This window comes from Anopheles merus, chromosome X, assembly GCF_017562075.2.
Source record: "Anopheles merus strain MAF chromosome X, AmerM5.1, whole genome shotgun sequence".
NCBI classification, from domain to species: domain Eukaryota; kingdom Metazoa; phylum Arthropoda; class Insecta; order Diptera; family Culicidae; genus Anopheles; species Anopheles merus.
The window spans coordinates 18,369,518-18,390,420 of record NC_054081.1 but is presented as its reverse complement, the minus strand read 5'-3'; the positions used below and the strand labels follow the sequence as shown (position 1 = coordinate 18,390,420).

Here is a 20,903-nt window from a genome sequence, read left to right as displayed (position 1 = left end):
ATGGGTTCAGGTTAAGGTCTCTTAAGTGGTTGTCATCAGTTATTGATTTTATGTGGGTTTTAAAGCTCATAATTTCTGCGTACACTTCTGAATGCAGCGGACCCTTGAAATTTCGTTGCGTAGCCCTGTAACCTGGCCAAATTAACTTAAAATGTACAACATCAACGCGTTTGCATGTTTTTTTTTTTTCCTTCTCAAATGATAACTAGCTTCTGCTTCGGTAGGGAAATTTGTGCTGTGACGAAAGATGGAAAATTTTATTGGAAACCTTTGTTTTTTCTCTCTCCTGCTCCCTTCCAACGAACAGCTGCTCGTGGGAGGAAGGAAACAAAAACACTATGATAAAATAATTAAAAAAAACGGATGTGGAATCAGATCTGACGAATCCATGCGTTTGACATCAACTGCCGCGAGGCACCGGAAGGCTGCTAGCAGCTTCATACATAATAGGAACAAAAGCGCTTGTTTTGTTTGCTAATACGCTTAAATGTGTGCTAGGCGGATCAATGTGTCGTACGTGTATGTGTTTGTGTGTGATGTGTGTGTGTGTTACGGGATTTAAATTCGCCAGACGCAGTTGCGCGACACGAGAGAAAAACAAACAGTGATTAGATGAGCACGGTCGGTTGCACACCGCAGTGGCGCGCTTTGGAGATTGGGCAGATGATTTCGGACAGATTTATGGCGGTGGATCCGCGGGCCGTTTTTCCCGATCGGCAGGCGAACTAATCACGCGTAGCGGAACCATCCTACGGTCACGTATGGTTGCGCGCCCCCAACGAGCAGCGAGTGTGTGGTGCGGAGTTGATTGGGGATTCTTGGCATGGGGGGGGGGGGGTCGTGCACAGCAGGCGGAAGCAATGCGTGCATTGTTGGTCTGCGCGACAAGACGCGTTTGCCAATAAGATAAACGACAGGATGGCGGGAAGCAGAAGATGGATGGTAATGATGATGACGATGATGATGATTTTTCTCGGTCACGCTGGGGCCCGGACGAAGGTGGCTGTGGGTCTTGCGGGCGCGGGGGAGGGGCTACGGTTTATGGGCGCGGTTTAATCGTTTTCGAAGCCGGAGGCGGAATTTTGCTAAATCCCGCCGCGTCAAACACGGGAAGCAGCTCGCGCACACGCCCAGGAATGCTACCGTCGATCATACGCCTGGAGGAAGAAACAAAAAAAAAGGCGAGGGAGAGGAAAGGACATTAGTGCGGTACAACGCGAATGCCGGCGGCTCCGGGCTGCACTTACGTGCCCCGTTTGGTGGCAATCTTGGCCGCGTGCGGTGGTAGCTGGGCCTCGGTAGGGAAGAAGGTCGCCCCGTAGAAGTCCAGCCCGTTCTGCAGTAGGTGATTGTACTCCTCGAGCGAGGCGAGCGTGATGCGGATCGGGGGCGGTGGCGACTCTTTCTGCAGCGCCACGTCCTGCTCGTCGATCGGCTTGGTAGTCGGCAGCTTTGGCACCTGGGGCTTCGTTTGGGACGCACCGGTGGCTGTTTTTAAGGTGGTGGGGTGGTTTAGTAGGATGGAGGTGAAATAAAAAAAAAAATCACGACCGCAACAGCACGTACAACGGGATGACGGATTGTGTGGAAATGAGTGGAGAACAAAAATTTGTTGGAAGAACAAGACAAAAAGAGAAGAAACAGAAAGAGAGAAGGAAAGATACCGAATCAGTGGCTCTGCGCGGGAAGGGTGGAGCGTGGGAGGCCACTTACCGGTCGCGTGCATCTGACCGGGATCCGGCTGGATCGCGGGCTTCTGATACTGCACGACCAGCCGGACCACCTCGACCACCGAGTTGAAGCGGTACAGCGAGTGCCGGATGTCTTCCTCCGGCAGGTCCTCCGGCACGTCGAATACGTACAGCATGAACGTTTTCTGCGGCCGGCAGGGGATGGCAATCTTTTTGTAGAACCGGGCGCCGGTCACCTTATGAAAGCCCTTCTTGAACACCGCCTGGTAGTCCTCCGGGTTGGAAAACTTGAACAGTATTCCGGTGGCGGTTTTCGTCAGGCTGAAGCAGCCCTTAAAATTCATCTTCTCGCAGATCAGCGCGGCCCGGTCCATCGAGAGCTCGTGCGAGGGCGTCAGCAGGAACGCGCCCTTGGCGAGGAAGTTCTCGCTGTCCGACACCTCCGAGTCGTCGTCGTCGGACGCGTTGACGGCCCGGCTGGCCGCCCGCTTGTCGTTCCACAGGACGTCCGACATTTTCGGGCTGCCGACCGTTTGCTTGGCGCCGGACGGCATCAGGTTGCTGGAGCTGCGCTGCCGCCGGTATTCGGACAGGTTCTTCTCCTGCTCCACATCGGATGTGTTGCCAATGTAGGACATTATCGGGTCGAAGTAAGACTCACTTTGCAAGGCAACACTTTAGAGACACGTTGGAAACTACTCGAAGGTTTTGTTTTTAACGGCCCTCTCCCGGGAACTTCCGACACTTTCCGGCACTCAGCACAATGGCACAAACTACGGCGAAGAATTTCGGTTTAGCGGTGGTTTGATAGAAGAAGAGGTTGAGAGGTATGTCCTGCCGGCTGCTGCTGCTACTGCTGCTGCTGCTACCACTGCTGGCGACACAAACTCCGAAAGAAACCCACTAGCCACGATCTGGGATGTTACACCACAGCTGGCGTAATGAGACGACAATCTGCCGACCGTTTGCTTTTATACCGCATACGCGTTAGGTGGCGCAGAGTTATGCCTGGGTAGGTTGAACCATTTTTCCCAGCCAGCCAAGTTCGATCACACACCCCCATCCTCGCTGGCACCAAGTGGTCGCTACACCCCGGATGAGCACGGAGCATCGCCAAAAACTCGCGCAAGACAATTTGAATTGTTTCAAATCAATTTGAGCTCACGCATGTAGATTGCAGACTATGGTGGTGTATACCCGCTCGCCCCGACCACCCATTCTCGGGTAGAGGGCACACGCCCGTGTGATCGCAATCTTTCGTGGCAGGAATGGGGAGGTGCTGCGGCATCCAAACCAAGCCCGAGCGTCATCCGTTGTGCTTCATTTGCCACATAATCGGTAAAGTCGGGCGGTAAAGTCGTTGCACATGTCGCGGGAGGATGATTTGATGGGAGACGAGTGAGGAAACGATAAAATTGTGCTTGAACCCTGTAACTACTCAGGTACGAAGCTGCTACTGCTTCTTAACTCAACAAAAATTCTTTTTCTTAAAAAATAGCTTTTCTCAAACTTCAGCAATTTCTTGCAGGCAAAGGAACTGGAGAAATGGCGTTTATGGCCCATGGAAAGCTTTCTGGGCAATTTTGATTCTGGCGTAAAGACCTGACCCTTAGATGGTCCTCTGGCAGTTGCCGTTTGAATGCAGACGATACACACACTATCCCGTCCTCACCCTGCCCTGTTATGGCCCTCGACTAACAAGATCTAGATTTGTCGCCAATAGAATACAGTTGCTAGTAGTGGTGGAAGCACTGAATCGGTCCTACCCGGTTCCGATTTCGTGTTCGGAATCAATTCCAGAGCCGATACCGATGCTGGAATCGTTTCCGACTCTGGTGTCAATTTCGGCGTTGACTTTGGAATCAGTTCCGGAGTTGACTTCGGAGTCAGTTTCGGAGTTGACTCCGGAACCGATTTCAAAGTTGACTCCGGAGACGATTCCGGAGTTAACTCTGAAATCGATTCCAGGACCGCCGATTCCGGTGCTGGAATCCATTCTGATTCCCGAGTCAATTCCGGAGCCAATTCTGGAGTTGACTCCGTAGCCGATTTAGAAGTTGACTCCGGAATTGGTTCGGATCGGGATCGGAATCAGATCAGGAATTAGAATCGGCTCCGAAATCGGAATCGACCTGGGATTCGTTATATGCACTAGTAGGTAGTATTGACTGCAAAAATGGAAATAGCTCCGGAGTGAGAATCAGTTCTTGCTTTGAAAGAAATTTCAGAAGCGACATTAGTCCGAGAATCTCTATCAGAATACATCGTTTACAAGTATTTTTTTTATTCTTTACGGCTAACAATGCGTAGCATCATTGGATCCAAAAGCCCATTCTTATGGAGATGACGAAACCGACTCCGATTTCGAAGCCGATTCAGGAACCGATAACGAGCTGATTCCGATTCCAAAGCCCAATCCATTTCCGGAGCCGATTCCGGAAACTAATTCTAGACCTACTATCTGGAATCGATTCTAGACAAATGCAGAGAGAGCTGGAGTCGATTCCGACGAAAACTTCATTTTTCCCATCACTAGTTGCAACCGATATTCAATATCGCACACTTTTTACGCCTCATTGGCTCGCAGCTCGCCGACTTCGCATTATGTTTGTGCGCTCTCCCTGCTGCGCTCAACGGATCGGTTCTACGTCACATGAGCCGGGAGTGCGTGGCTCCCCTGCAGCGGCTATTCATTTCCCATTCCAGAGCTCATAAATTCTTGCGAATGCATTTAATCTCCATCTCGTGTGTGGGATGACTTTAGGTAAGGGGTGGTGATCTTGGTTTGTGCTGTGGACCCTTCCAATCCATGGGCGGAGGCGACGCACAACAGTCGAAAACGATTCCGTTTCGCAGCTTTGCTGATCGGCGAGAATTGCCGTTCGATCGCCGATATTCCCTCGCACTTTCTCGAAAAGTATTACCAAAGGGGAAAAATAAAACAGCTTTTTTATTGCTGTTTCTTGAGTATGCGTATCTCATTTTGGTTACTTTTTCGCTACGTACGCGTATCATAGTGTGTGGGCGATTTAGTTTGTTTGTTTGTTTATTTGTTTGTTTGTTTTATTCAAAATTTATCCTCCTGCACGACGCGTTTGGTTAGCTTCAGCTCCGGCAGCACCTTCCGGCGGCGCAGCAGCTGCTTCCCGCCCATGTACCGTCGCAGCACCTCTGGCACGGTGATGGTGTAGTCTTCGTTCTGAAAGTTTTCCAGCAGTGCAATCAGCATACGCGGAATCGCACACGCCGTCCCGTTGACCGTGTGGGCGAACGTTTCCTCCTGTCCGGTCCAAACCCGAATGCCGAGCCGCCGGGCCTGATAGTCCGTGCAGTCGCTGCAGCTCGATATCTCGCCGTACATGGCGCGGCCCGGCATCCACGCCTCGATGTCGTACTTCCGGTAGGCCGGTGCGCCCAGCTCGCACGGTGGCATGTCGAGCAGGAGAAAGTGTAGCCCGAGCTGGTCGAACAGCTGCACCTCGATGGCCCGGAACTCCTCCAGCACGGTCGCGGACTGGCCGGGCTGGCATACCGCAAACATTTCCACCTTCGTGAACTGATGCACCCGATAAATGCCCTTCTCTTCCTGCAGGGCAGACGTTTCCGCCCGATAGCAGCGGCTGACAGCCATCAGCTTCTGCGGCAGCCGGTCCGCTGGCAGGACGCGACCGGCCAGATACCCCGCCAGCGCCATCTCCGACGTGCCGGACAGGCACAGCGGCTCCCGCCCATCCCGCCCGTGCAGCTTGTACACCTGGTTCCGCTCGCCGTGCACGCTCATGCCGCAGCTCTCAATGATGCGCCCCGGCAGCACATCCGGCACGGTGACGAGCTGGAAGTTGCGCTGGCGCAAACTGTCCACCGCGTAGCAGATCAGCGCGTGCTCCAGCTCCGCCAGCTCGTCCGTGAGGTAGTACGACCGGTGGCCGGTAAAGTTGCCCAAGTTTTCCATCCGATACAGGTTCATCCGTTTGCAGATGTCGCCAAACTGGAAGTACTTGCGGTCGGTCCGCTTGGCCCGCTCGTTGTAGCGCTCGATGATGCGCGGCTCCGTCCCGTACCCGACCACGGCCGGATGGGTGCGATTGGGCAGTTTGGCCAGTTCCGCATCCAGCTGCGCCTGCAGCGTGCCCCGTTCGCTCTCGGACTGTGGGGCGGCGCGCAGCTGCTCGTTGATCCGCTGGACCAGCTGTATGTCGCCGACGCCCTTTCGGTGCTGTATGTTCGCTTCGATCGCCTGCCGGTTGGCCGGGTTCAGTAGATAGTCCGTGTCGAAGCAGGCCGGCAGCAGGTTGAAGTGCCGCTGGGACATGCGCCGGATTATGCAACTGCCCGGCCGTACCGTGGCCACACACTTTGGTAGAAACATTTTCGGTCCAACCGTAATACTTTTGTCGTACCTTGCTATCGCATTATGCAAGCCGGTCACTCCAACACGGTTTGCACTTTAATTATCGAACCAAAACACACGAACAGGCCGCCGCAAGCCGTTTGTTGTGACGTTTTTTGTTGACAACGAGAAACGTCATATCAGTGTGGCCAGATTCGTTTGGTGGATTTCGGTAGGAACACAAAAATTGTATCGGAAGTTTTTGATAGGTTTTAAAATTTTTAACTCTAAAATGACGTATTGATCGCGGATAGGGGGGAATGGTTCTTATATGCAAAACGAAAATTCCATATCACGAAAAAATACATCTTTTATTTATTTAAAAGATATTGTGTACCTACCAGCATTAACCGTCTTGTGTACGATAAAAAAAACTCTACGTAACCGTACAACCGCCTACCTGTGTAAGCGTATAATAGCGTAAAAAACGAATCTATCTTCTCGCAAGTGAAGAAGCCAACACCCAATGTGATTGTGTGATTGTTGAAAAATGTTCAAAACTTACCGGTTTTTAGTTTTTTTTATGAATTCATTTCTTGTTTATCGTTGTACTTTCACTCTTTATTTTAACTTATCCGTACAATTACAATTACTATATCTTCGCAATACCAGCAACGTCCGTACTCCGTCACGGTTCGTAGGAGAGAGCCCCGAACGCTCTCTTCCTTGCACCCACGATGATATGTCCTCCACCCGAGCGGCACTCATCACTTCGTTCCCAGGGGCCGGCAACCTATCTTGTACTCTACAACAATTTCAACATAATTTACTCAGCTATACACGGATCTTCCCGATTGAAACTTTATTGAAAAGGATTTTTTTGGTACAATATGTCAAACCCGACTCTGGAGCCGTGGGTACGGAGTCGTTGGTATGGAGCCGGCTCCGGAGCCGGTGGAGCGGAGTCAGCTTCGGAGCCATGAGTGCGGAGCCGGCTCCAAAATTGTCTGGTGCCGGTCGGAGTCGGTTTAAAAAAATAACATAAAAAGCATATCTTATAGATCAATGACATATATTTTTATACCAAAAACAAAATAACCAAAAAATGTAAATAACTTTTGAAAGAAACGCAATTAAAACATACAAAAATACATAAGCATCCATTCAAAACTTGCGGCCTAGCCGATTGGGGTGTTGAAATTACTAAATATTTTTGATTGAAAAAAATCTTGATATGATTTTTAAAATTCTAATTTTACTACTACAATGGATCGCCGTTTATCCGGGTTTTTCGGGACTTGACCTCACTCGGATATGCAAATAACACAGATCACCAATTCGTGATTAGGTTTTCGAAAACATTCTTATTTTTTGATAAAAATAACCCAGTTTTTATTAACTTCATGTTTTTCAAAGAAGAATATTTGAAATTTGCCAAGAATTTTTGTGTTTTTTGTTGTGACAATGTGCTCTTATAACCACTTTTTCAAATATCTTTCTCATAACGCAGTGTCACCTTTGTATTGAGCTGTTATTTCTCAACAGCACGGATAAACAGAAAGCCGGATAAAAGGGACCCGGATCTCTGCTCCATCAGTTGGTTATCTCTGCGAAACAGCAGGCGCGATTGGAGGCGCGGAAGATTTGACAGCTCTACTGTTCTACAACTGTTATAAACAAGGCGTGAATTTCGCAGTACCGCGACGATCTAGTTCGTCTATTTCCAGCCTAATAAAATATCGTTATGAACCTTTAAGACAGTTTTCATTCAAATCTAACAAGTAATTCAAATGATATACGCTTTCAATCACGATGAAAATCATCATTCTTCCATACAAAATGTATGGACTACCCGCGTAGGCGGTTGTACATGTGAAGGGTATATAAACTTGAATAAATAATAAAAAACATTTAAACATTTTTGATAATTTTTATTTTTTGCACATGGGTAGAACACATATTTTCTGGGGCATTTTTAAAATGTGATGTCGAAGCGACTTCTTAATCCAAAGTTATTTTGTAATAAAGTTGCGAAACTTACCTGGGTAGGCGGTCGTACACATGACGGTTAAACGGCTTTGAAGGCATTTAGAAGCCATTTAGGGCGGTGGCAACGCTTTTTCGCATGCGATTTTATCGGACGGCCTGTCAAATTTTTATATGGGATTTGACAGATTACGTCGAACGACGAAATCGCACGTCCGACGTTATCTGTCAAATCACATATAAATCTGGTCCGATAAAATCGCATCCGATCAGCGTTTCCACCACCCTTACTCAAATAGCCAAAATTGCTCAAGAGGCCAATTTTGACAAGCCAAAGATCGCTGCATGAATTTGCCTTTTATTGTTTATTTGTTTATTTGTCAATTGTAAATTTTCATAACGTTAACAAATTTTAAAATAATTTAGAGTTAACTCAAAATCACTTCACTTAATATTTCTACTTTAAATAACTAACCTAACTGGGGCACAAACCACGAGACGGCGTGAGTCTTTTACACTTTCACACAAAAGATCCACTTTGTACCGATGTCATGCAATTATCTCCTAATCACCCACAAAGCACGACATCGGAACGATGTTTCGTTAAACAGCCCCAAATTAGTTATAAGTTACGAGCTAGCTATTTGGGTCATTTTGCCTTTTATTCGAGGTATCGCAATGAGTTTTATATAATAACACTTTTTAACGCGTCTGTATTTAAGAAATGAATCATAAAGTCCATTTTTAACAAAGTTAAATAGTTCAGACCTTAATGCAAGAGAACATATCACGTACATAGGAGAATATATCCCATTAATCCTATTAAGAAGAAGAAAAATTATAGCATGTCCAATTCAATCGCACATGACGAAACACAGACACGGGCCTAAGATGTCAAAATTAAACTTCCTATTCTAGTCGCTAGGTATTGTGAATATCTTCATGTAAAGTTTAAAGTAAAAATTATTTGAGGAAATGGTTTTATGATTTGTCGGTCAGATTAGGAAAAAATCTGAGGAAAATCTTTTTGGTAGAAACAATGAAATATTGGTAGTTTTAGGGTGCTCATCTGTGAATCAATATGTACAGTCATTATCTGATATACGCTATCGTACGGGACCGAGCGCAATAGCGTATCTCGAGTTTTCGCGTATAGCGGATTTGTATGGAAAAATAGTTTACACTACCAGTTCGAGGGTTGAAAAATATCGCCACAGAGTTTTGCATTAAAGTTTTTCGTTGTAAAACAGGTATCTTTTGCAAAAATTTAATCCAAAATGCAAAAAGAACATTAAGGAAATTCAAAAAGAGCATAAAATATTTCAAAGTATTGAAATATTTGCAAAAAACACATGGAGCTGTCAAATTTAGAGCAATCGCGTACTGCGAATTCGCGTATATCGAGTATCGCGTACTGCGGATAATTGCTGTATTTCAAAAATCGGAAGGAAGGATACAGATTAATCGGTATTTCTGGTCACTCTGCGTCACATCTAGAGCGGCGCTAGTTCCCTTAGCCACAAAATCCGCCGTTGCTATAAAATCTACGACGTCGAGTAGACGTCGAGTAAACGTCTAGTAGACGTCGAGTGAACGTCGACAAGACGTCGAGGCTACGAAATAGATGACGTTTTGAAATAGATTTCACGGCGAAAAACACCAAAATTATGGATGGTTTTGCTGATTTTTTGTATAGAATAGCAAGTTGCTGATAGAATAGCTGAGTTGTATAGAATAGCAGCCACAAAAAATAAATTTTATAGATGGCTAGAAAAAGATGATTCTTGCCCTCCCCCGCATTCCTTCCTTGTCGGTAGTGTCGATCACACCAGCTGCTCATAGGCTGCTAGTGGTGGGAGTGATAACGCTTGTCTGCTGTCTTCTTTATCCGTTCTTCCAGATCACAGATGCTTTGTGTGACGTCGCTTCCCACCACCTCCTTCATTCCCCTCTTTCACCAAGCTCCTGGCTCCTGGCCTGGCTCATGGCCGCACCTGCGGCTCCGGAGCCGACTCCGCACCTACGGCTCCGCATCTCCGGCTCCACACCAACGGCTCCGTAGCCGGCTCCGGACTAATGATGGGTCACCGGAATCGCACCCAAGGCTCGGAATCGCTTCTGAGCATTGCTCGGAGCCGTCCGGAGCCTCTAGTCGGCAGCTGGAGCCGTCGGAGCCGTCAAGAGCCGTTGGAGCCGTTGGAGCTGTAGGAGCCATCCGGAGCTGTCCGGAGCCGTTAGTCGGCAGCTGGAGCCGGTCGAAGCCGTCGTAGCAGTTGGAGCCGACGGAGCCAGTTGGAGCCGATAGAGGCAGTTGGAGCCGTCGGAGCCAACGGAGCCAACGGAGTCGTCCGGAGCCGGTCGGAGCTGTCGTAGTCGTTGGAGCCGTTGGGCTGTCGGTGCCGTCGAAGCCGACGGAGCCAGTTGGAGCCTTCGGAGTCGTTGTAACAGTTGGAAGTATTCTGAAACGTTTTAATTTCCCGATATCAGCGATAATTTCATTTTAAAAACAGCTCACGAGTAAAAAAAGGGTCTTCTTCACTTATTGCTCTGAAGTTTTTTTGTATGTTTTTTTTTTAACAATAAAGTCAAAAATAATTGTTTGCTCCGTATAAATATTTTATTTTATCAAACCCACCTCCCGTCATAGTTCTATTGCACAAATATTTATTATGAAAAATATGTTATAATGGTGTCACCCGAAAGTCGTATTTGCCTCAACAGGTTGCTCATCCCTGCCCACTAATCGATTCGAAAATATAGAGAATGTGTTAAAAACAATAATTCTATTTTCCATTAACTGCTACATTAATTCAGAGCAATAAATGAAGAAGACTCTTTTTTTACTCGTGAGCTATTTTTAAAAATGAAATTATCGCTGATATCGGGAAATTAAAGCGCTTCAGAATAGATCCGACTATTACAACGACTCCGACGACTCCAACTGGCTCCGTCGGCTACGACGGCTCCGACGGCTCCGATGGCTCCGCACGGCCCCGGATGACTCCGACGACTCCGGACGGCTCCGACGGCGCTGGCTGCCGAGTAGCGGCTCCATCAGTTCCGACGGCTCCGACCGGCTCCGGCCACCGACTAGCGGCTCCGGATGGCTCCAGACGGCTCCGAGGTCGGAGTTTTGCACCTAACTTCCGGAACCGCTTCCAATTTTGGCGGAGTCATTCGGAAGCGATTCTGGATTTTTTGTTGAATTCACCCATCACTACACCGGACTAACAGCTCTGCACTCACTGCTCCGTTCCAACGGCTGCGGAGCCGGCTTCGGGCCCACCGTTCCGGAGCCGGCGACGAATCAACGGCTCCGGACCAACGGCTTCGCACTAACGGTTCAATAGAGACATCATTGTATAATAGCTTAATAAAAAAACGAATACAGGTGTCCCCCGAGATACGACTGTATTTGGGACCGAAAAAAAGTCCCAACGCAAGGCGTAAGTCGAAAAAGTTGTATGTCGAATATCTGTCTATGTAAAGTTTATAACCGAAGTTGAAGAGTCAAAATCTATGATATCGTATTTTTTATTTGAAACAATGTTCGATAATGTATTAATTTTACACAAAAAGTCGTTTACACAATATAGATATTCAATATCAGGTAGTTGTGGAATCTTTGGAAATTTGTGTGTAACGGCTCAGAAATTCAAAAATATACATCAATTTCTGCTCGATGACAACTTTTCACTGTCAAAATCAAAATCGTCGTATCTGCGAATCGTCGTAACTCGAGGGGGTCGTAACTCGGGGGACGCCTGTATATATTCTCGCACGTGTGGAAGCCAACACACGATATGATTGCAGTATTGACATGCATGACGTTGTGTAGCATTCGTTAGTCTCGTCTTTCTTAACAATATTCGAAACTAATCGATGTTTTTTTTTTAATAAATTCTTTTAAACATGACCTACTCCGCTATTTACGGATTTCCTCGATTGAAACTTCATTGAAAAAGTTCTTTTGGTCCTTTGTGTTAAAACCTGCTCCGGAGCCGTTGGAGCGGAGCCGTTGGTGCGAAGCCGGCTCCGGCTTCGGAGCCGTTTTGCCCATCACTATTGGCGAATGCTTGACCTTGTGTGAGCGCGCTTGACTTAGGGTTATTCTTTTTTTTCTTCCCGTTTTTTTGGCTGCTGATGCATTGCGCGTTGCCTACAGTCGTCGTTCGAATCTGGATTTGATCAACGCGCAAGTTGTCGTGTGGATGTATGAATCGATTTACCGTTCGAGCTATTTGCTGGTTCGATTGAATAAATGTTTCGTACGGGGTTGAAATTGTTTGTTAGTACAGTTAGTTGCGCTTGAGCAAAAATAATAATAATAATATAATCAATGCACTATCACGCACAGCATACCAGTGTTTAGTTTAAGTTAATGGAATACCATATATTCCAGTGAGGGATGATATCATTCAATACATATTGTCTTTCCATGTTTTTATTCAATAATGCACAATCCCTCCAATCCCCCCCCCCACCCTCTTTCCTTCCCACCCAATGGGGAAGGTAGGGATTTAACACCATGTTGTACCGTCATCTTCCTAATTAACGGGGCCTCCTCTTCGGACGAGAAAAAGGAACATCTCCCTTGCCTATCGGAAAAGGGCCCCGCCTCACCTTGGCTGGTGCGCGCTTCTCGTTGCCGAGATCGTTACTTCTCTCGCATTCGCAGAAGACGCATCATCGTTGCGGATGGTACAGCGCGGTCATATCGCCGTCTGGAGGGTGGCATAGAGAGTTGTGTTCTAGCCCGTCGCTACACTCGCCATTGACACAGCATGCATAAGTGACGTTTATGTTGGCGCTTATGCTGGCCGATGGCGCTGCGGCTGCGCTCGGGGATTGGCTGTGGCATCCGGCCCCGGGGAGCCTGAAATGCCGGTGATGCAGCCGGTCCTTTCACGCACCAAGCTGCTCCACGCGTCCCCGCATTATATGGATGGCTTGGCTGGATTCGGCTGCCCCTCGTTGTAGTGCTGCCCGAACACAACACAACAACATGACCGTCCTGCGTTCAAGCCCCGTTTGATCCTAGTGGCCCAGGACTGCCTATCACGCTAGGGGTAAACCAATTACTAACAGGTCACGTCAACTCGCATGACTTAACAACATGCTCACCATGGGTTCAAGCCTCGTATGGACCGTCTCTCGTAGCAACGGTTAACTATCCGGCATGACCGCGTAGGTCGTTGGGCGGAAAAGAAGAAAGGAGGGGCTGAGGCAGGCAGAAAAGCAATGGTTAATGTGTCAAATAAGAAAAAGATGAAGAAGCTTTGTACGATCCGCACCTCATAAGATTGATGTGGACAATGTGGACAATACAGAAGGAAGAACATCGACTTACAAAAAAATGCATGTTGCTCCCTTCCTGTATGTTCTCCCTGCTCCTGTATGCTCCCTCCAGTTCGCTTCGCTCTCGTCCCCCATTTTTTAAAATCCATCGTCGCTTCGGAACAATGAACGCTGCTACACGCAATCCCTGCCTTCATCTTCTCATCTCACCTCTTCGACTATCACCCTTCCTGCTCCTCCGCTCCCTTCCGCTCTTGTTAGCCCCCCATTTATTTACTCTCTTTCCCCTGCTTTCCTTCCCATTCCTTTTCCTTTTTTCCCCTGTTCAATAATGCTAGCATAGTTTAGAATAACAAATGTAAACTGTATTTGCCGTAAGCCTTAAGGCAAACAATAGTGAAGTGGGTGCAGGGGCGGATTAAGCAGTACACAAACTAAGCGGCCGCGTGAGGCCCCGAGGAAAGGATCCTTCGTAATCCTTCTCTGTCAGAACCATCCGTAAACGATCCAGTTCATTTGTGTCGTGTTGAACTCGTTGCACCCACGGGTCGGATTGGCACCTGCCGAACTACCTAGCGCACTCGCTGAAAACATACCAGCGCTCCATGGAACCACTTGGTCGATTGCAGCCCGTGGCCGATAAGACCCCACAGCTCCCTGCCATCTTCCTAATCTCTTTGCTGTACGGGTGATCTTGCATCCCTCCAATACTGTAGACCGGGCTGTAACGGCTTCTTTACCTTACTTAAACCACGTTATCGGATAGTCAGTTCTTCATACCTGAGGAATGGTCCGGATGAGAATCGAACTCGTCTGCGTTCAATGAGTCTGTGTGCATGTCGAATAGAGCAGCAGAATGACGTTTAAAATGTATTCTGCTGTTTAGTTTAATGGGTATACAATATGCGGCATTTAATTGTTGCTCGTCCGTATAAAATGTTCCAAATCTACACACAACATCATACATGTGCTTTAGGTTTTTTTTAAATTTAGGATCAATGGCCGTGCTGTGTTGCTAAATTGTGTTGTGCTAGTCACAAAACGTTGTCCGTACGGTGTGGTACATAAACGTGCACGAATTTGCGCAGCATTGGGTGTGCCACATCCATTGCTTCTAACAATTTGCCTTTAATTAACTAACGGATCAGGAGGATGATGATCGTTCGCAGCCAATGCCACACATGGGAATAACAAGGAGAAAGAAAACTTCCTCACGTGCGAGAAAGAGCAGCAACAACCACAGCTTTGCGCCTATAACATGGTGAGAATGCGACGGGACACCATCGTCTGTGAGCAAGAGCAAAACAGAAGTTAGAACCATAATCTTCCCATCCATAGTCAGCCACCATAATTTGTGTGTGTGTGTGTGTGTGTGTTCGCCCCATACAAATGGTATAATTTTTATTTTCGCTTGGTCGTAAATCGCGATGAAAGTGAGCTTTTGCGGGTTGGTACCATGGCAACCGTTGCGCCGGCGAACGTTGATGTCTGTTTTACCCTTTTCCATGGTAACACTTGTTTAGCTCACTTGTTTGCTTTTGTTCGACCCGAAACTACATTCGTAGTCTGTTTGCATCCATACCGTTGTGTTTTTGCAGCAAATAAAGCTGCTAAACTTGCATGAGTTGCAAGGAATTTGTTAGCTGCACGTCGGAAACCATCCGCATTCAAACTGGCCGGGAAAGGTGTGGCCCAGCTGAAGTCCTCCTCGTCGAACGAGGCGAAGAGTGACACCTATTCGAAGCACAACTTCGAACCGGACGACGAGGAGGTGTCGATGATATTCGGGTTCGAGGAAAACGATGCCCGCCAGAAGCTGCACAGCTTTCCGAAATGCTCGCGCTTGGTAATCAGGTAGGGGGATGATGGGTTGTGGGGTCGACGTGTTGGGAAGGCATCTTTAAATCGCTCACTCACATTCCTGCTCAGCCCCGATCTGCAGGCCGAGCTGGGGATGGAGATCGGTACCGCCGTCAGCGTGGAGCACCCGTGGAAGGAGATCAAGAAGGAGATGCTGGAGGACCAGCTGCCGGGGAAGACGAAAGTGCAGCGCCAGCTGAAGGACAAGCTCAAGGACATGGAACCGGGCCGGATGATACTGGTGGGCTACCTGCCCGACCAGAGCACCGAGGAGGAGGACCTGTTCGCCGTCTTCACCGACCACAAGGAGACGCGCGAGGCCCGCGAGCTAATCCGCCGGCTGGAGCTGGTGGAGCGGCTCTCGGCGGCGGCCGCAATGCGCAAGAAGGCCCGCCGCTGGCAGACGCGCGGCAGCGAGCAGGACGTGGAAAACTTCATCCCGCTCAAGCGCACGAACGTGGTGAACGTGGAGTCGCAGAGCATCTTTCCGGCGCAGCGCGCCAGCTCGTACCGGTTTCAGCTGCGCCTGGTGGCGGACGCCCGCGACGGCTACGTGGAGCTGGTCCCGAAGACCGCCTTCCACAACATTGTGCGCAAATCGATCGACTTCGGGGTGCAGCTGCGGCCGGAGAAGGTGCACAAGTTCCAGCAGACCGATCCCACCTTTCCGACCAACGCCTGGTCGCAGTATCTGTACGAGATCGGGAGCGAACCGCAGCTGGCGTCGGTGGGCACCGGCGCACCGGCGAGCGCTCCCGCCACCAGCCCACCGGCCGCCGTGTGCCCCAGCAGCCACGTCGAGCAGCTGCTGCAGACGCTGGAGTTTAACCAGATCGACATGTACCGGAACGACTATCCCATCATCTCGCGCCACCGGTCCATCGCCAAGTACGAGACGCCCGCGGTCGAGGAAACGATGTGCTTCATGGACCGGTCGACCTGCGCCAACCGGCACGTGTCTGCGATCGAGTGGCATCCGCAGCTGGCGGGCACGTTCGTCGCCGCCTACGTCCATCACATCCCGAGCGTGCAGATGGCGGTGCCGGGAGCGGCCAGTTCGCCCGAGCTGGAGGGAGTCGTTGGCAAGCGCACCGTACCGACGGGTGCGACGGTCGGACCGGCGGGCCGCGAGGACGCCGTCAACCGGCTCGTCTTCGAGAAGTGTCCCGTGCTGGGGTGGAGCTTCGAGGAATCGCTCGTGCCGCGGCTGTGGTTCGATTCGCCCCGCGAAGTGACGGCACTGTCCTTCTGTCCTTACGACGGCCGCCTGCTGGTGGGCGGCCTGTCCAGCGGCCAGCTCGCGATCTGGGAGCTGACGGACGCCCAGCTGGAACACATCGGGCCGCGAACGAGCGGCCGCGAGCCCGCGAGACACCACGGACAGCATCCAACGCCGGAGCAGTACCGCAGCGAGATCAAGTCGCTGCTCGGCAACGCCAACAGCACCAGCCGCCTGCTGGCCCGTGGCCCAGCGGCCAGCCCTAGCGGCCCGGCCGGCATCGTGCACGGCGCGGAAGCGCCGGAAACGCCGTGGCACGTGCGCCCGGCCGTCATCAGTGCCCTCGAGCGGTCGGCACGCAAACCGATCACCGTGATCCGCTGGCTGCCACAGAACTACCACTGCGCCCCGACCGGGCAGCTGCGCGCCAACGGTGCCGAGGACGGTGCGGGGCGATTCCTGCTGACGGGCGCCCTGGACGGTACCGTGTCGCTCTGGAATCTGGACCTGCCCGTCCCGGCGGCACTGTCGGCACACGCGCACGACAACGAGAAGGGCGTCGGCGAGGCGGAGAGTGTTGGCGCTTTGCCCGCCGGCCTCACCGGCACAGCCATCAACAGCACCGCCCCCGCCGCCGCCACCATCGCCGGTGAGCCTACGACGCGTGGGCTGGCCCGGCTCAACCACGTGTTCCACCCGACCTATCGGGTGCGGTGCGAGCTGCCGCTCGTGGCGCTGGCGCTCGACGAACAGCCGATATCGCTCCGGGCGGGCGGCGGGGTCGGCGGCTTCCAGCTGCCACCGGTCATCTGCCACCAGGCGTTCATTGCCGGCACCCTGCTCGGTGGGCTGTTCTGGGGCAAGTGGGACGGGTACGAGTTCGATCAGGGTGCGATCGTGAACGAGGAGCCGGTGCGCGACCAGGACACCTTCGCCGCGGTACACGACGGGCCGCTGGTGGCAATCGTGCGCAACCCGTTCGTGCCGGACGTGCTGCTGACCGCGGGCGGCACCGTGCTCGCCCTCTGGACGGCCGATTGCCGCCAGTCGCCCATCTTCTGGCGCCCGAAACCGGCACCCGTGACTACCTGCGTCTGGAGTCTCGACCGGCCGTCCGTGTTCTATGTCGGGCTGGCGAACGGTGATCTGGAGATTTGGGATCTACAAAGTACGACCATTGGCCATTTTGTTGTTGCTGTTGTTGTTGCTTTGTTCGAGCTTTTCGGAGACTTAACTAACTGCACTGTCTGCAGGTCGCTTGCTCATGAGGTGCTCCAAGATCCGTTGCAGGACATCCTCGCGATTCTTCAGCCCAGGAATTGATGGCTAGGATGAGGATGAGTCTTTCGTAAAGATTCATTCCAATGAATCTTCAGTGCTGAGTGATTCAGATCTCGAATCAAATCCCCAAAGATTTAAGAATCTCTAAAGAGAGCATCCTTTAAAACTAATCATTGAATATCTAAAGCATCATATCTGTACATAGCTCGGGGTCTCGCGTAAATATGATTTCTGATGGAACGAGAACCAAGAACCACAGCAAAAAACAACATTGATAAGGACTATTTTCTAAAAACAAACAACATTGATAGGGATACGATGGTTGAGGCATGTTATGAGCACACTGGACTCATGCCCCACTAAGAATTAATGGGTTCTACAGCGATCTTCAGTTAGGCACGAGGCGCAGGAGCAGCAAAGCGAGGTCGATGGCTGGATCAGATGAAACCAGGCCTGTCAGAGAATGGATGTCTACATGAATGGGAAGCTACAGCCAGGGTCCGAGCATCCATGAGAATTATGAGCATCCATGAGACGTGTTCCTTTGTGAGCAGACAGATTTGAAAATCTATTCACATTAGGTCCACATTCATTAATCAAAAGCGAAAAAAGAGAAAATCTTTAGAAACTTACTTACTTACTTATCTGGCGCTACAAATTAGGGAAATCCTTAGAAAGCAATTTTTAAATCATTAGATATTCATGCATCGTTCGAGATCTGTGAATATTTAGAGCTATATGAATCTGAAAGCTTGTGATTCTGATTCAATGATGGATTTTGGAGATGCTTTTAGATTAATTCCTAATTCTTATTAAGACCAAATGAAACCTAATGAGACCTTACTGCATCATGGTGCACGCATTAGCTCGTGACTGTAGACAGATAAGTCTGAATGGCTAGTTTCGGCATTAATTTTAGACCGCTTATTTCTAATTTCAATTGAGTTATTGAAACCCTGTATGCTCAGTCAGCGATATAGAATAGACAGCTTCAACTCCTTTGTTTTCAAACACTCTACGCCATTATCAACCCATCTCCCGAATGTTCCAGTTGATGCCATTGCTTCCCACCTCTTTCCTTTAATTTCTTCTCTTCCACTCTCCGCAGTACACACGTCCACCGCCTGCGTCACACTCAACCTCGGCGCGAACGTGCTGTCGATCGTAACGCAGCAACAGCATCGCCGCATCCCCCAGCGCCACCTGGCGGTGGCCGACGGCAGCTGCAACGTGCGGCTGCTCAGCATCCCGGCCGCCTTCGCCGAACCGCGGCCGGGCGAGCGGAAGCGCTTTCGGCAGCTGATACGGGCGGAGCTGGCCCGGAAGCACGACCAGGACGCGTGGGTCCAGCGGTACTACGAGCAGAACCGGGAGCAGATCGAGGCGAAGCTGCAGGCCGAACGGGAGGCCCGCGAGCTTGCCGAGCGGCTCGAGGTGGAGAAGCAGGAGCACGACGACTTCCTGCGCCGGCAGGCCATCGAGGAGGCGAAGAAGAAGGCGATACGGGACGCGGAAAAGCGGGTGGACCTAAGCCGCCGGCTGGAGGGCCGCTGGCGGTCGCGCTACTACCGGGCCCTCATCCGCACCATGATGGCCCGGCGGCACCTCAGCCCGGAGCTGCTCGCCAAGCAGATGCACCCGGAGCGGGAGCGCCGCCGGTACGACGTGCGCAAGCGGGCAACGATCGGCGAGAGTGTGGCCGCTGCCCCGGAAGACTATCGGCGCGTGCAGCAGTCGCTCGAGGGGGGCGATAAAACGCAACCGCCGGGAGCGGCACTGACGCCGGCCGAGGAGGGTGCCCGGTTGCGGGAAACGGTCCGGGCTCGGTTTCGCGAGGAGCTAAGCGACTACCCGCGCGTCAGCTGGGAGGCGCAGGAGGTGCTGCGCAACTTCCGGCTGCCGGCTGAGCTGGACAGTGTGGTGAGCATCGTGGCGAAGGGACGGGCACGCCGCGAGCTGGTGCTGTCGGACGACCGCGGCAACCTGGAGCATCTGGCGGCGTACCTGGCGAAGCAGACGGCCCGCGGCTCGGCAGCCGGCTGCGGAGACGGGCCGGCCAACGGGGACGAGACGACGAGCACCGTTACGAATGGCAGCCCGGAGGGCCGTCGGACAGTCGGGTTGCAGCGCGCCCGCTCGGTCACGTTTATGGACGACGTGCCCAAGCCCAGCCCGGACTTGCCGGGCTAGGCACAAGGGCGCTGGTGTGCAACGGGACTCGAACCGGCCAGAGTCCCGTTAGGAGAGATTGCTTTTCGGAGAGGGGAGGCGCCCGTAACATGACAAACCGAAAGGCAGCCGAAGTTCGAGCTATTGTTCTGGATTTTCGGTCTAGCGGTACTTGTCGCGCCATACCAGGTGACGTCAGCGACCAACCTCGGATACAATGTTGAGCAGAAGTTGCAGTCTAAAGGTTTCACGGACCAGGAGGTGATGCAGAGATGCCGAGGAGCTGATGGAATTCCAACGCCGGACGGACTGGGAAATACATTCTAGCCAATTTCTAGTTAAAGCAAAACGAATACAACCATAGTTACCAATCCCCGAAGTCCTATGTCTTTCTGATGTTCTTGGTGGTCCTAAACAGCATGGTAGAAGATCTTCTGGAAGATTAATCGGCCTCCTGTGGCTAATGGCGTGAGGGGGCAATTTGATGATAAAAATGACGAGTGTTTATCTACTCCACCCACCAACCGCGAACTCTTGCAAAAAAAAAAACAACAACCCCCAAACCACAATACAAACGATGTGCGATGGTTTGGGATGGTATACAACGCACACCCAACGAAATTCCTCAATAATTTACACAATCTCAATGGACGCGATCTTACGCGTACGCTTGTTTGCTTAGGCACCGAAGCCTAGGCATGGAAACCACATTGGAGCGGTGTTGACAAATTGTGTGCACTTACAACACAGACGCAAACGCGTGGGGTGCTCTTTGCACTGTTAGTGTCTGTGCAATGTCTCCCTCGTGTGGGGTAGGTGGTTTTTAAGTTTGTTAGTTTTTTTTTTGTTGATCGGGAAAGAATCGAATATGCGTTCGGAGATCCATTAGCTTCAATGGAGAAATGTTTGGTTTTTGTTATTGTTTTTCTTGCTGTTATTGCTTAGATGCCGATGGCGTCTTGCCTCATTCCACATGCACATGTCGGTAGCGAAACAAATACATGAAGTAGGCGCACACAGTTACGCCAGCGCAAGGCGCAGGCTTTGCGTCGATCGCAATCGATACGTT

General features: G+C 50.7%; 3 protein-coding genes across 3 annotated transcripts; 1 reads left to right on the top strand and 2 right to left on the bottom strand.

Annotated features, from left to right (window-relative positions):
- Positions 1–530: 530 nt before the first annotated feature.
- LOC121593916 lies at positions 531–2,644 on the bottom strand. Its single transcript, XM_041916705.1, has 3 exons — positions 1,714–2,644; positions 1,248–1,488; positions 531–1,157 (listed from the first exon to the last, which is right to left on the bottom strand). Exons 1-3 carry the CDS (start codon positions 2,327–2,329, stop codon positions 1,040–1,042), a joined length of 975 nt encoding a protein of 324 aa, XP_041772639.1. The 5' UTR covers positions 2,330–2,644; the 3' UTR covers positions 531–1,039.
- A 1,182-nt stretch (positions 2,645–3,826) lies between these two features.
- On the bottom strand, positions 3,827–6,215 carry LOC121593913 (serine--tRNA ligase, mitochondrial). Its single transcript, XM_041916690.1, has one exon. It carries the CDS (start codon positions 6,058–6,060, stop codon positions 4,759–4,761), a length of 1,302 nt encoding a protein of 433 aa, XP_041772624.1. The 5' UTR covers positions 6,061–6,215; the 3' UTR covers positions 3,827–4,758.
- A 6,971-nt stretch (positions 6,216–13,186) lies between these two features.
- LOC121590188 (dynein intermediate chain 3, axonemal-like) lies at positions 13,187–20,186 on the top strand. Its single transcript, XM_041909636.1, has 5 exons — positions 13,187–13,194; positions 14,938–15,159; positions 15,235–16,911; positions 17,005–17,552; positions 18,774–20,186. Exons 1-5 carry the CDS (start codon positions 13,187–13,189, stop codon positions 19,853–19,855), a joined length of 3,537 nt encoding a protein of 1,178 aa, XP_041765570.1. The 3' UTR covers positions 19,856–20,186.
- Positions 20,187–20,903: the final 717 nt, after the last annotated feature.